At 51.6% G+C, this 14368-nt stretch overlaps 1 protein-coding gene across 2 annotated transcripts; it reads left to right on the top strand.

The window, feature by feature from the left end:
• The first annotated feature begins 688 nt into the window (after positions 1-688).
• MCRIP2 (MAPK regulated corepressor interacting protein 2) lies at positions 689-14110 on the top strand. 2 transcript variants are annotated; one of them, XM_030578983.1, is made up of 5 exons: positions 689-969; positions 1279-1357; positions 9493-9620; positions 12210-12311; positions 13663-14110. In XM_030578983.1, the coding sequence occupies exons 1-5, from the start codon at positions 915-917 to the stop codon at positions 13731-13733; spliced, it is 435 nt and encodes a 144-aa protein (XP_030434843.1). In that variant the 5' UTR covers positions 689-914; the 3' UTR covers positions 13734-14110. The 2 variants fall into 2 exon arrangements, with proteins under 2 accessions (XP_030434843.1, XP_030434842.1); XM_030578982.1 differs by having other exon boundaries at positions 9490-9620.
• The last annotated feature ends 258 nt before the right edge of the window (positions 14111-14368 follow it).

Raw genomic sequence — 14368 nt, 5'->3', positions numbered from 1 at the left:
TGGCTGCTGGTTTTGGGGTGTGGATAGGCATAAGGCTGATCCTAGCCCCAAAATAACCTTTGCAGCTTGCAACACATCATCACAATTGTGCTATGTCGGACGACAATCTGCAGAAACAACATCCCAGTGTGCATTTTGCAATGCAATGGCTGTTTCCACCTCTGAAAAGGGATGGATTTATATGTACCTCCAGGTGTTATATTAGTTTATGTCCGTGCTCCCTGAGTCATGCCTGAGGGCACAGTGCAGTAAATAAAGATCAATTGCACAGGTTTGTCTGTCATGGGGCTACCTTGCAGACATGTGGCCGGGAAATCCCCAACGTCCTGCCTTTGGTGGTAGCTTTTAAGATTATTTGCCTGGACTATTTTTAATGGCTGTATATTAATATCACGCACTGCTTGGCTGGCAACAACTGTTAAGCAGCAGCCAAAGAGGCTTAGCTACAAAACAGAAAACGGTTAAACAACACCAAAGATTTCATTCACCCAGCAAATGCAGAGAGAACAGGGAGGAGCCCCAGGCCCGATTTCTTCCTCCACTCTATTTCCCCTCGTTCAGTGAACAGAATCCAGAGCGCCTTCGGTGTTTTGTAGTTGGATAATGAAGCAGAGGCGCCACCTGCCCCTTTAAGAGGCTTGGGGGGCGTGTTGCATACATGCTGCTGTCTCTCACGGCCTCCCTCTGCCTGTTAAAGGGGAATCACTGTCTGTCCCAAGCTCTGCGCAGCGAAGTTAAAGTCAAAGGCATCTTGGAAGAGTTTTGCAACAGGCAGCTCTGGCTTTGGAAGCTCTGGCTAGACCCGTCTTCTGTTAGCGGCCCGCTCCGGGAGCCGGGAAAACATTTCCCCACCGCAACAGTAAAGCTGGGCTCCCTCCAGCCCTGCCACACGATCAGCTGGAGCTGCGGGGCACATGATGTACACGATTACCAGGGGACCTAGCAAGCTAGCCACCCAGAGAAGGACAGGTAAGGGGGAAGCCAAATGGGAAGCTGCTTCTCTTTGGTGGGAGCAGGCTCGGCAGAGGGGCGCCCCTGTTTCTGTCCAGCGGGGCCAGGAGGATCTGCTTCCCCTCCCCCGGTGCTGCTCCTCTGAGCTCTCCCCCCGCCCCGCTCGGCTGCGCGCCCTCCTCAAGCACCACGTTGCCTTTGGCAGGGAGTCCCCCGTGCCCTGTTGCCTGCCCCTCTGACCTGGGAGATGCGCCGCCGGGGGGCTGTGGGTCGTGCCCGGGCGCGCCTGGGGCTCGTGCCCGCCCTGACCCCGCTGTCTCCCCGCAGGTCCCACGCAGCAGGTGGAGAGCAAGGCGGCGGAGCTGAAAGGCCGGCAGCCGCCGCACAGCGCCTGGCCTCTATCAAGGTGAGCTCCGGGCCGGGCTGCATTTGGCACGTGTCGCTCCCGGGTCCCAGCTCGCCGGCAGCCCGGCTCCAGCCTCCCGCGGGGGGTGCCCAGGTGCGGGGCGCGGTAGCCCGGGGGGAGGGGTGACCTTGTGCAGAGGTTACCCGGCTTGTCCTTGCCACATGGCTCCGGAATAGGAGGAGGGGCTGGCGGGGAAGGAGCAGGGGGTGGAGGCGAGCAGCGGACTCGGGAACCGGCCGCGATCGCTGCTTCCCCAGGCCTGCGGGGAGAAGAATCCGGGCTGGGGCCAGGGCCGGACCCGCTGCACGCGGGAGCTGGAGTTGGGGACTGGGGTGAGTGGTGCAGAGATCTGGGGGCGGGGCAGGGGGCAGGGAGCGTGGGGGGCGAGTGCAATGAGCTGGGGGCGGGGCAGAGGGTGTAGGGGGCAGGGAGCGTAGGGGGCAGGGAGCGTGGGGGGTGGGTGGAGGCGTGGAGCTGGGGGCCCCCATGGGAGGGGGACAGAGCGTGGGGAGTGGAGGTGTGGCGTTGGTTGCCCAAGGGGTGCCAGCCAGATCAGAAGCACTGGCGGCCCCCCCTCTTGCTGCTGCCCAGAGTTAACCTTTGCCCCAGTGTACAGGCACACAGGCTCCCCGCGGGGGGAGGGGCAGGATGAGGGTGTACCGAAGTACGGGCATAGGATGCCCTGAAGCTAAACTCCCAGGGCCTCTGCCTATCTTTCTCCTGCTGCCCCCCATCCAGGGGAAGGAGCCATGCTAGCCCATGGCCTGGAATTGCCAGCCCCCCGGGGCTCCAAAACCCCTTTAGGGATAGTGGGGCTGCAAGATTTGGGACCTAGTAGGATATACAGGGCCTAAGACTGTGCATTTCTCTTTCCCTTTGTCTGTGAGGCATGAAATCCTGGCCCCAGTTAAATCGATGACAAAACCAGTGCTTAAAGTGGTCTGAAAAAAGTGTGTGTGTGGTGTCTATTATCATCTGGGAGCAGCAGTTCTGGCAAGACAATGCATTAAAGTGCATGCACATCTCAGGGACCCCGGTGAATTAAAAAAAAAAAAATTCTGTGTCTGTGACCTTGCAAACCTCATTCTCTCTTTAAGCACTGTGCATAACTCCCATTGACTTAACTGGGGCCAGGATGTCACCCAGGGGCTCAGTCCCAGGCAGGGGAGCGTCTTCAGAAACTTTTATGCTTGAGCAGGGGGGGAAACCGCCAAATATGGAGGTCATTTTGGAAGTTCATGGCCTGGTGCAAATGAGCCATTACAGGATCAGGTGCAACCCATGGGTATTTCCCCCCCTGCCCTTGCAGCCTGTCTGTTCCTTCATTGCTACCCCCAGCTCCCTGCTGCTTGAAACAACTCAGCAAGGAGAGCTTTCACTGCAGATCCAAGCCCTTTACAGCCTGGCTCATAGAGGATCCTCCCATGTTGGAGAAGCAGAGACCCTCCCCAGTCTCTGATCTCCCCCCACCCCCTTTCCCAGATAGTGTAGCCTGAAGATAAGGAATTAAACCCTCTTTGTGGGTCTGAAGATAAGAAGGGGTCCAGCCCTCAGGCACTCCGTGGCCTAGGCAAGGGTAATGAAGGTGTATTGGGACGGCCCACCCAGCCGCCTGCCTGTAGTAGAAAATATTTCCTAGTTCCCAGCCCACGTGAGGAGACAGAAAGGTCAGAGCAGCATGTGGCACTATGATGACATAGCCAGAAATCCAGACTGGAGGTGGTGCAGGAGCCAGAAGCAGTTAGCCACTGCAATCCACTGTCTCAAGTCACAGTCACTGCCATGTCCAAGCCTCTCTGTTGTCCACACCAGGGAAAAATAGCCAAGGGCAGAGTGGTATTCCACCTTTGCTACATGCATGGCCCTCAGTTGTGCTGTCAGATCCACTTGGCTGGACCTTGGCCCCCACATGGAGCCCCATGGATGTCAGCAGGGCTCTGTGAGGGCTGCTTTGGCAACCCCTGCTGAATCACCCACATGTAGAGTTTGGGGTACATGAATGCAATGAACCCTTCCATCTGGAAAATTACCATCTGTGAAAGGTGCATAGAATTGGGATGAAAGTAAACTTACTTTACTCTAATCTTATTGCACCTACAAGATCTTCCCAGCACCTGCTTGCTATGTGGCCTCCCTCTCACTCATCAGACCTTTTCTTCCCAATCTCTCTCCAGAATGGACTCCCTCACCAGATCATTCAAAATTCCACACAGCAAAAATGCAAGAAGAAAACCTTAGGGTTGCACAGCTAAGCCCTCAAAAGTCAGGATATTGCAACATTGCTATTGTACACACAGCCTTAACGCTGCCCTATTGGGAGTAAGCATTACTATACTGGTTTTTAATTACATGCTCACATGCTATTTGTCAAATAATGAACAAATGAAATCAGACAGTATTCCCATTTACAAACAGCAGAACTAAATTCACTCTTAAACAACCATAGCATGTACTGTAAAAGTTCTTCAGAAATAACCCCTTGTTAGAATGATTAAACACAGATTTCTGGTGATGACACAGCCATCAGATCTGACTTTTATTCTGTAGCTGCCAATGAAACAGAACTAAGAGTGGGGGGAGACGTTTCACTTAAAGGCCAAAGAAACTGCAGATCTATTCAGATTCATCTGAGGTGGGGGAGGTGTGTGTACACATCTCCAAACAGTAACAGGTAGATTAGTCTATAGATGATATCCTCAGTTCCTCCCTTATCAATTCTCTGGTGTGGGGACAATCTTCATTTTCATGATGGGATGTATACAGTGGGTCTCTGATTATTCCCTGGCAGATATCGTTGTCTACTTTGGGAAGCTCTCAAAACTTTTCATAGATCAGGCCATACCTTCTTAGAGAGATTGTCTAGTGCGTACTTTCCCTCCCTTTCACCCAGTTCCCTCTGCCCTCCCATTCAGGATCGCATAACACCACCATGGTAATTGCCTGCATAAAAAATGAACATGAGGAAAGGTGGTTGTGGTGGTGGTTCTGTTAGTGCAGCGTAGCAGCTGGAGACAGGGAAAAGATAGCACCATGGGATGAACTAACTTTCCACAAGCCACCAGTAAGTGTTCTGTAGACTACAGGTTGGTCTGTTTGTTTCTGTTCTTCCACCATTTGGGTAATAGATATAATTATATCTAGGGGATTATGCTCTAGGGGAAACATAATATATTTAATAGGAAAAAATCCATCTTTGGAACACTTTAGACATTGCACTGCTAGGATAACATCAGAAGACTATATAATGTACTTACTGTAAAAGCATTGCAACCAATGGAATTTCAGTATGCAAAAGAGCCATGTGATGACTGGGCTGATGTCAAACCCACTGATTACAATGAAAGGCCTCCTGCTATTCTCCTCTTTCCAGGTGGAGAGTGCCCCTGATTTCCCACTGAAATCAATGGGTTGATTTCACCTAAGCACCTTGCAGGATTGGCCCTTTATCCCTATACTGTCTCTAATCCAAACCCCATTGGAATCAGTGGAATAGTCTGTAATACTCCTTTGCACATTCCATTCAAGGACCTCAGCAGTGCCTGGACCTGGTGAATTCAGCTCCCCAACACCTTAAAATACATATTTTGGCAATGACAAATAAGCAGCCTGTATTATCACTGAATGGCAGTAGAGACAGATGCAAACCTTTGATCAGCTCTATATGATGCGTCTTATCAAATATTTATTGCTACATTGTGGTAGATGAAACTGCATTGGGTTTTGCTCATCTGGCTTCAGTGGAGGTAGAATTATTCTTGGATTTCACCACTTAATATATTATTTCCCTTAGAGCCTATTGAACAAACCACAGTCTTCATTAACCATGAAAGGCTGTTTCTCATTTTGACCAGACTTCAGTTTAATTTATAGCCACAAGATTCTCCCATCAAGATGACCTGTGTTTGTGCCCTTTTGGTTTGCTTCTTTATGGTATACAGTGGCTGTCTGGAAGGGTCTGATGTTTGTTGTTGTCAGAAACATCAGGAACATCAATCTTCCTGTTTTTGCTGGAGAACTCCTTGGATGACACAGTGCTATCATTGGGAACTTTCTCTGCTCTTAACTGATAGGGCTGGAGGTGCTGAATAGGAGTTAAAACAAGAAACGGAGGTTTATATAGTCTTTCCCTCTCTATTAATCAGTTCTCATTTCTTTGCTATTTTCAGTGTCACAGTCCTAGTAGAGCTCTAGTCATCAATAGAATCTCCCAGGGCAGACCTTGGTGTCTAACGTGAAAATCATGCAGATTGGGGGTAGGAGGAAACCCTAAAAATCTCAAAACATGTTTGACTGTTTTTCTCCATCCTCAAGAACCGAACAAGAAAAGCCGTATAAGCTCCATTTTCCATTGTTAGTTGTCTTTCACACATTAAACAATATGATTGTTAAACATTTACTGTCTTTAAAACTGCAAGTCACTTATTTACCATCCTGGCTGTAACAGTCACACTGTGTTGAATGTTATGCAGAATGCAATTTTCCTTTGGCATTCTGAGCACCTTCCTCACTGGCTCATATGGCATTGCTTAGGTTGTGTTATGGCACTGAAGATTCATCAAGGCAGGGGAATGGCTCCCAGGGGCAGACAATGGAGCCAAGAATAGACTAGCAGTATTTTGTGAGACTTGGTCGGACAGGGTGTCAAGCACTTTTCAGGACTGACAGTCTCAAATGGTGACAGGGCAGGTCCTGGCCTTCAGGTCACTAACTGAGACCTTGAGTACAGTGGAATTTCTAAACTCGGGGAACTGTGAGAGCTGGTGAAACTGGTATTTCTGCCCAATCAGAAATTCTGATATTTCAAAATTTGTTTTTGTCCCAAATCAAGAGGAAAAATTGAAATACGGAGATTTTTCCCAGAACAGCAAATTCTGAAGTTTCACTTCAAAACCTTTAATTTAAACGTTTCTGTTTTCACATTTCCAAATTCAAATGGTTTTGGTTGTTTGAATGTCTTGTGATGTATTATCTCCTATGGGACTGGGATCCCTAGCTAGATTACATCTCCCATGACGCATTGCGGTCAGGTAACTCACAAGGCCCTCCCACAATGGTTCAGTTACAGGGCCTGCCACAGTGCATCATGGGGATGTAGTCCAGTCAGGGATGCCATTCAATAGAGAAGAATGGTGGCATAAGGTATCCAAACTACAGTTCCCATGAGACACTAGGGCAGCTCAAGCAGACAAGAGATTAATACTATACTGACCTGAAAAACTTTGATTCTATTCAACAAACTGAAATGTTTCAATCTGGGTTGACCCGGCCTGAAACACAGTATTTCATTTCTATTTTCCTGACAGAAAATTGAAAAAAGTTTTGCAAAATCAGGTTTTAGGGTGTTTTTTTTGTTTGGTGAAAACTGCATTTTCCCATCAAATTCCCAGTCAATTCTAGTAGCTATGCTGTTTTAGACCCTTCTTGCACACTTGGTACATTTGTGAAAAGTGTGGTCTGATGCAGCTACTCCAGTTTCAAACTCATTAGCTCAATCTCTTTCCTTCATTGAGCCCTCCACCTTCTAGTATCTATGGGGAAAAATAGCATGTGATCATGTAACTCATGACTGTACCATAATGTATATGCAGAAGGGGCCAAATTAAGGTTGCATGGGCAACCTTAGTTCTGGCATGTCTTATCTTCCGAATGCACGACTTAGCATCCTTTATGTTCTTGTAAGATAGCATGTTTGTGTGTAATTTCCTAGGTTTTTTAAAAAAAATTAAACTGAACTGCCCCCAGAAATACCATCAAGTGGTATCATATTTAGTCCTACATGGTTTATCAGCAGGATTGGACCCTTTAGATGTACTGCACAAATCTCTGCCACTGAGCTAATGAGGTAACTGATAGCAGTTGGTAGGTTGTTATCCTCTACATGGGTCCAGCACTAAAAAGGTATGGGACACTTTGCCAATGGGTTTCATAGCATAGGAATTGAGAGACTCAGGAATTGTGGATTCCATTCCATGCTTTGGAGGGGACTGTGCTTTAGGGGGCACAGGCTCTTCTGCCCATGCTCCCAACCTGCTTCCTTTTCCAGGTCCCACTCCTCAGGCTTTTCCTCCCAGTCTCCTTGCCCAGCACATCCTAGTCTCCCCCTCTGGGCTCCCCAGTTCCAGTCTCCTTGTCCGGCCAGTCTCACTTTCCCACCTCTCGGTTCCTCATCCAATCTGTGTCTCACTCCCACCGCAGCTTCTGGTCTCCCGTCCCCATTGGATCCTAGTCCTAGTCTTCCTTCCTGGGCTTCTCATCTAATCTCAGTGATCTCCTTGCAACCCTGGTTCCTTGTCCCAGTCTTTGCCTGGCCAGTCCCAGTTCTGCCCTTCCACTCCAGCCCCTTGTAAGATCTGTGTCCCCGCTCCCTCCACTCCTTCCCCCTACCCCACCCCATTGGTATGCAGTCCCAGTCTCCCCCCAGCCCACCTCTCAGTTTGAGTTTCCCTTTCGCTTTCCCATCTGTCCCCACTATCTCTAGCCCTAGTCTCTCTCCACCAGCCCAGGCCCTTTATCCCAATCTACTCCCCAGCCACCCCTCCCCCCCCCTTGTCACTTTTGCATTCAGATCAGAGAGTTTCCTCTATCTGCTTGGGCCTGGCAGGGGATCATGGCTCTGAAGCAGATAGGGGCCCTGCTAAATCTTTTCAAATAAAAGGTCACTAGTTTTTTTTTTTTTAAAACATATTGTTCCCAAGCCTCATTACTGGAAACATTGGAGCCATTTTGGCTAAAATCTTCCCCCTCAAAATCAGCCTAAGGCAGACACTCAGTATGGGAAATTTCTGCTTAACAGCTTGAAGTTTGGCAAAGTTATAAGTAACTAAAAACAGGAGCTTACTCTGGGAAGCATCAGGCAACCTTTACTCTAGGTGGTGCTCCCAGCTCCACCTATAGTAAAATATTCAACTCCTTTGGAGATAACATGTGGAGTGTTATTTGAAATTTGATTTATTTGAATGCTTCACTGTGGCCGCTACCTACGCTGATGGCAGGGGTTCCCCCATCACTTTCTTGAGAGGCTGCAGCTAGGTCAACAGAAGAATTTTTCCATCAACCTAGCACTGTCTGCACTGGGGGCTAGGTTGGATCCGGGGTGAGGATTGTTCACGCCCCTGAGCGATGCGGCTGGGTTTAACTTTTTAGTGCAGACCTGGCCTCAGAGTACAAAGCCCATATTCTCCTAGGGCATGTTCGGCCTGTGACCATCTCTGCAGCTATGGCACTAGAGACAAGCAGGCTGGATCTCTGGGCTGACTTGAACTTTTCTAATCCAACCAGTTAAGAGCAGTTTTAGTGACATCTACAGACTTGACGTATTTTGCCCTCCGGCTCCCTCTACTGGCTGGAATGGGTAGTGACACACACCGTGCCAACACCTCATGCTGGTGCCTGGACAAGGTTAATGTCTAGGTCTATTAGATCAAGTGAGGGTTGGGGGTGAACCACTGCACAGGGAAGCCAGAAGCTAGCCATCACAGGATTTCACTTCCTGGCCAAGGAAGGCCAGGGAAAGATGAGGCGCCAGCTGAAATGCCTCTGACTCGGTTTCTTTTGCCAACTCTGCTGCTCCTACCACAATGGCAACATTTTCCTTCCCAGTGAAAACTCATAGTGCAGTGACTCTTCCATAGCAGTGGTCCACACACTGAGATTCTGGAAAGTGTACTGGCAGAAAGAGTGGCCCAACAGTAAACGATCAAAGTCCCATGTGCTGAATTTGATCATTTATAGCAATAGGCTGTTAGTTAAAGAAAGCAGACTGCAAATGTTAATCACGGGCTTATCACCTCACCGTGTTTATATTTCACTAATGCCTAGAGCTTCCACCTGAGCTCAAGGCACCATTGTGCTGGGTGCTGGACAGATAAAGGGACAGGTGCTGCCCCAGAGAGCTAATCTACATAGAGCAGACAGCTAAAGGAAGGGGAAATTGAGAGACAAAGAAGCAAAGTGACTTGTCTCAGACCGTAACAAATAGAACCAAGGAGTCCGGACTCCCAGTCCCAGTCTCCGACCACAAAATCCACTTCCTCTCATTACACCATGCCCCCTGCCTCCTATCCTACAGCTTGCTGGCTCTGGATGCAGACAGATATGTCTTTTCAGCCTCTGATTTTGTCTCTTTACCTCAGTAGCCCAACTCCCAAACTCGTGTTCAACAGAGTGAATGGCAAGAGGCCCCTGGTGACGACACAGCCCACCGCAGCCACGGAGGAGAGCTACACGCTGGCCCACGAGGAGAACGTCCGCTTTGTCTATGAAAGTAAGAGGCCCCTATAGTGGGGTCTGGCTAGTTCAGAGAGAGAAGGGAAGCCTCTCTAAACCCCAGTCTCACAGGGACGTGTCAGTGCCAGAGGTATCCAGGAACTGTAATGTAGCAGAGGGAACGCAGGAGTGTCTCAGTGCTGGGGGTCCCCGGGGGCTGTAACATAACAGAGGGGACGCAGGGGTGTCTTGGTGCTGGGGATTCCTGGGGGTGTAATGTAGCAGAGGGGATGCAGGGGTATCTCGGTGCTGGGGGTTCCCGGGGGGCTCTAACAGACCAGAGGGGACACAGGGGTATCTCAGTGCTGGGGATTCTCGGGGACTGTAACAGAGCAGACTTGAGACAAGGGTGTCTGAGTTCCAGGGATTCCCAGGGGCTGTAACAGACGGGTGGCTCGGAGCTGGGTGTTACCCCGGGGCTGTAACAGAGCCGAGGGTTCCCAGGGGCTGCAATAGAGCAGAAGGGACACAGGGGTGTCTCGGTGCTGAGGATTCTCGGGGGTCATAACGTAACAGAGGGGATGCAGGGTTGTCTTGGTGCTGGGGGTTCCTGGGGACTGTGACAGAGCAGAGGGGATGCAGGGGTGTCTCAGTGCTTGGGGTTCCCAGGGGCCGTAACATAGCAGAGGGGATGCAGGAGTGTCCCGGTGCCAGGGGTCATTGTGGGCTCTAACAGACCAGAGGAGATGCAGGGGTATCTCAGTGCTGGGGATTCTCAGGGGCTGTAATGTAGCAGAGAGGATGCAGGGGTGTCTCAGTGCCAGAGGGTCCCGGGGGCTTTAACGTGGTAGAGAGGACATAGGGGTGTCTCAGTGCTGGGGTTTCCTTGTGCTTACCCATGGTAAGGATCCTGTTGTGTGACTTGGCCCTTCTCTCACTCTCCCAGCAAACTGCCACCTCCATGACATCCCTTGTCTCTGCTCACCTGAGGATGTCGATTGGAGGTTTCTTGTGATCCAAACATCATGCAGCCAACTTTTTCTTTGCTTGCCCAGACTCTGGGTGGGGATTTGGGGGTCCTGGTTCAGCTGATTATCCACATGAGCTCCCAGTGTGATGCTGTGACTCAAAGGCTAATGCCATTCTGAGAGGCATGAACTCTAGAGTAGGAGCAGAGATGATTTTACCTTTGTGTCAGTGGCGTAGCCAGGTGGAGTGAACCGGAGGGTGGACATAAAAAAAAGGCATCACTCGCTGCGGTGCTTGTACTCATCGGGTGGCGCTCTGGGTCTTCGGCGGCACTGAAGGACACGGCGCCGAAATGCTGCCGAAGACCCGGAGCGAGTGAAGGACCCGCCGCCGAAGTGCCGCCGAAGACCCGGAGTGCCGCCCGGTGAGTACAAGCACCACAGCGGGTGGTGTCTTTTTTTTTTATTCTGTCCCCCCATTCAGAGTAAAAATTAAAAAGGCGCCAAAAAATTAAAATGGTGCTACTTGTGCTCAGTGGGGGAGCAGCCGCTCCCCCTGCTCCCCCCCCCAGCTATGCTATGCTATAGCTATGCTATGCTACTGCTAGCTCCCCCCCTGCTAGCTATGCTACTGCTTTGTGTCTGGCAGTGGGGAGGCTACTGCTGGAATCCTGTGTCCAGTTCTGGTGCCTGCGCAGCTGAAGCAGGATGCTGATAAATTGGAGAGGGGTCAGAAGAGCCATGGGACTGATCAGAGGTTTAGAAAACCTGCCTGTAGTGACAGATGGAGCTCCATGAGTCTAGTTAGTTTAACAAAGCGAAGGTTAAGGGGTGACTTGATCGCAGTCTGTAAGTGCCTACATGGGGAACAAATACTTGATAATGGGCTCTTCAGTCTAGCAAAGATCCAAAAAGGGTCCACTGACTGGAAGCTGAAGCCAGACCAATTCAGACTGGAAATCAGGTGTAGGTTATTACCAGTGAGGGAACTAACCATTGGAAGAAGTAACCAGGGGAGGCCAGGGAGGGTTCTCCAGAACTGACAGTTCAGCCCAGACGGGGTGTTTCTGACAGATCTGCTCTAGGACGTGTCTGGGTGCCGTTCTCTGGCCTGCATTACACAGGAGTTCAGCCCCCATGATCCCAGTGGTTCCTTCTGGCCTCCGACACTGGGAATGTGTGTGTGTGGGGTGGCGGCTGTTAGCGGTGGGGAAGGAGTCTGCCTGCCCTGCCACATATGGGCATTTGGCAATTCCCTTGCTAAGGCTGTCACCAGCTCCAGGGTGCATCTCCACGGTGCGATGGCCAGAGCAGCCCAGTGATGTCTCCTCTCCTGGGTCTGAGCCTGGGGGCTCTACGGGCAGCAGTGCTCTTCAGGACAGGCAGAGAAAGCTTAGCCCTGGGGCGTAGGAGGAGACACACCTGTGGGAGGCGCCACCTGTCACTCAGCAGCAACCTGCCCGCCCCCAGCCAGGCACTGGGGCAGCATCTTGTAGCCCTGGGCAGAGGTGTGGGAGGAGGAGGGAGCTGGGGAAAACGGGGAGGTGGGGGGAACAGAGGGATCCAACATACAGCAGAGCTGGCGGTGTCTGTACTGGACCAATCAGATCACAGGCTCCCTTGTGTGATGGTGGCTCCTCCCAAGGACCTGTGGCTCACACCTTCGCTCTCCCTTCCAGCCTGGCAGCAGGTAGAACAGCAGCTGGACGGCAGCCAGCCAGGGGAGAGCGGGCGTGGCCCGGTGCAGTACGCAGAGAAAACTCCTAACCCCGTGTTGACAAGTAAGTGTCCAGGAGCCACCTGCGGGGGCGGCACATACCTCGGCACAGGCTGCATGCAGGAGAGGAAGCGCTGTGTGCTGGCTGGTGAGCCAGGCTGGCTTCCTAGAGACCAGTGCATCCTCAGCTCTTTACTAGGCGACTCACCAACTGCATTTAGGCTTCTTGAATGGAGGGGGGGCGGGTGTCCTACCAATATCCCTGCTCCTCTCTCCTTTCCTGTCCTCTGCTCTCACCTCAAATGCCTGCTACCCCCTTTCCCCTTCGGGTGCTGACTGTCCGGTCACTGGCTCCAGTTGCTTGCTCCCAGACCGGGGTCGCAGGCATGTGCCAGCCAGACTCCAGCGAGCGTGCTGACAGTAGCAGAGTGAATGTTGCAGTGTGGGCTGGAGCTCAGGCTCTGAAGCCCAGCCAGCCCCCCTCAGTGAGAGTCTGAGTGCCAGTCCCAGCCAAAACAGGCACTCGGTGAGCATGAGTGGGTCTGGCCAGGTGGCTCGCTCCCAGCTGCAGTGCAGAGGTCCTCAGGAGGGCAGCATGTTGTTACCCAGGAGCCGGGGGCTCGTCCGCTGCTCTGGAGAAAAGGGCCTTGGGACCTTGAATCAGCCCAAGTCAGCAGGAGCTCCCTTCTCTGGTTCTTTTGTAAAATGGCCCCTCTTCCAGCGACCAGATTGGATCAGTGGCACCTGGGAGAGGGGAGCCCCCACCAGCACCATGCCGGTGGATTGGGTGAGATCTGGCTCAGGAGAAGAGCACCGCCTTCTGAGTCACCGGCAATGTGTAACTCTGCTTTTGGCCAGATCACTCATGAGCACCATTCACTTGGTCACCGCTCAGTCACTAGGGAATCCTTTTACCAGAAAGCCCAGGGCTCTCCTGGGAGCAGCAGGCAAGGTCAGAGTCCCATGGGGAGCACGCTTATCTCCTCCAAAACTGACTGCGCTAAGGTTTTCACGCCTGGCATCCCAGTCACATGGCTCCAGGGAGCGAAGGCTGCTGCTTTCATGGCAGGAGACCTTTGATCAAATGTGCTAAGAAGGGAATAGGCGGGGAGTTGCTTCATACTCCCAGCAGCCCAAAGAAAGAACTGGGGGAGCCATGATGCAGGCAGCTGCAGCAGCCACTGGGGAGAGCAGATCTGCTGTGGTTGAAAGAAGGGGAGGTGCTCCAGGGCATGGGAATTATTCCCTCCTCAGCTCAAAGGGGCAGTGGTGAGAGGCCAGAAGAAAAGATTTGCCTGCAGTCCAATGTCGCCCCCGGGTGGTAATTGGGGGAATTGCTATACGCCAATATGAGAGCTGTTAAGCTGTGCTTCCTATCTTCATGCATTCTGTTCTAGTCTCTTTCTCTCTTTCAGATTTTGTGCCAATTGACCTGGAGGAGTGGTGGGCGCAGCAGTTTCTAGCCAAAATTGAAAATGGATCGTAAAAAAACCCAACCAAAAATACAGTAAAAAGAATACTAAGTTAAAGAAATACACTTGTTAAAATAATCCCAGCCCAACTGATGCCACTGGAAATGGACCACGGCTCCGCCACCCCACCCCCACCCCTCTGTCCGGACAGGGGAGAAGAGCAGCCCACTGTCTCAGCTGGGATTCCTTAAGTGCCAGTGTTCAGACACTTGAAACTCCTGCAGACTCTGGGGCCTGGCGACACAGCTGCAGCGTGGGTGAGGGGAGAGAGGATTGTGCTTCCCCCTCATCATCTCTCTCCTTTCTGCCCCTTGAGCTTTTCCCCATGGGAAGACAATGGTTATCTGTAGCCAGGACCTTGATACAATAAAGAGCTGAAACTGCCAGTAGATGGAAGCGTGCTCCACCTGTGTGGCTTTGCTTGCAGGCTCCCTGCTGGCCAAGGAGGGGCAAGAGACAGCAAGACCCTGTGCAGCTACCCACTGCCACTCCAGCTCTGGCAGGCTGGTGGCACCAGACAAGGCCCCGTGTGACTCTGCCAGTTCCTCCACGGAGGGTGGGGAGCATGCAAAGGAGCCAGTGCGTGAATGATGGGGAGGGGCTGCTGGGTCAGAAGAACATTTGGGTGCCTTTGCAGCTGGGCTGGTCA

The sequence above is a fragment of the Gopherus evgoodei genome, chromosome 10, assembly GCF_007399415.2.
Source record: "Gopherus evgoodei ecotype Sinaloan lineage chromosome 10, rGopEvg1_v1.p, whole genome shotgun sequence".
In the NCBI taxonomy this organism is placed as follows: Eukaryota; Metazoa; Chordata; order Testudines; family Testudinidae; genus Gopherus; species Gopherus evgoodei.
This window is presented reverse-complemented; position numbering and strand designations above follow the sequence as displayed.

Bases quoted from the DNA above. Each gene is read 5' to 3' on its own strand.
- MCRIP2 (XM_030578982.1), top strand. From the start codon at position 915: ATGATGTACACGATTACCAGGGGACCTAGCAAGCTAGCCACCCAGAGA. The intron at 1,358-9,489 runs GTGAGCTCCGGG...TCTTTACCTCAG, and splicing joins AGCGCCTGGCCTCTATCAAG to TAGCCCAACTCCCAAACTCG. The intron at 12,312-13,662 runs GTAAGTGTCCAG...TCTCTCTTTCAG, and splicing joins TCCTAACCCCGTGTTGACAA to ATTTTGTGCCAATTGACCTG.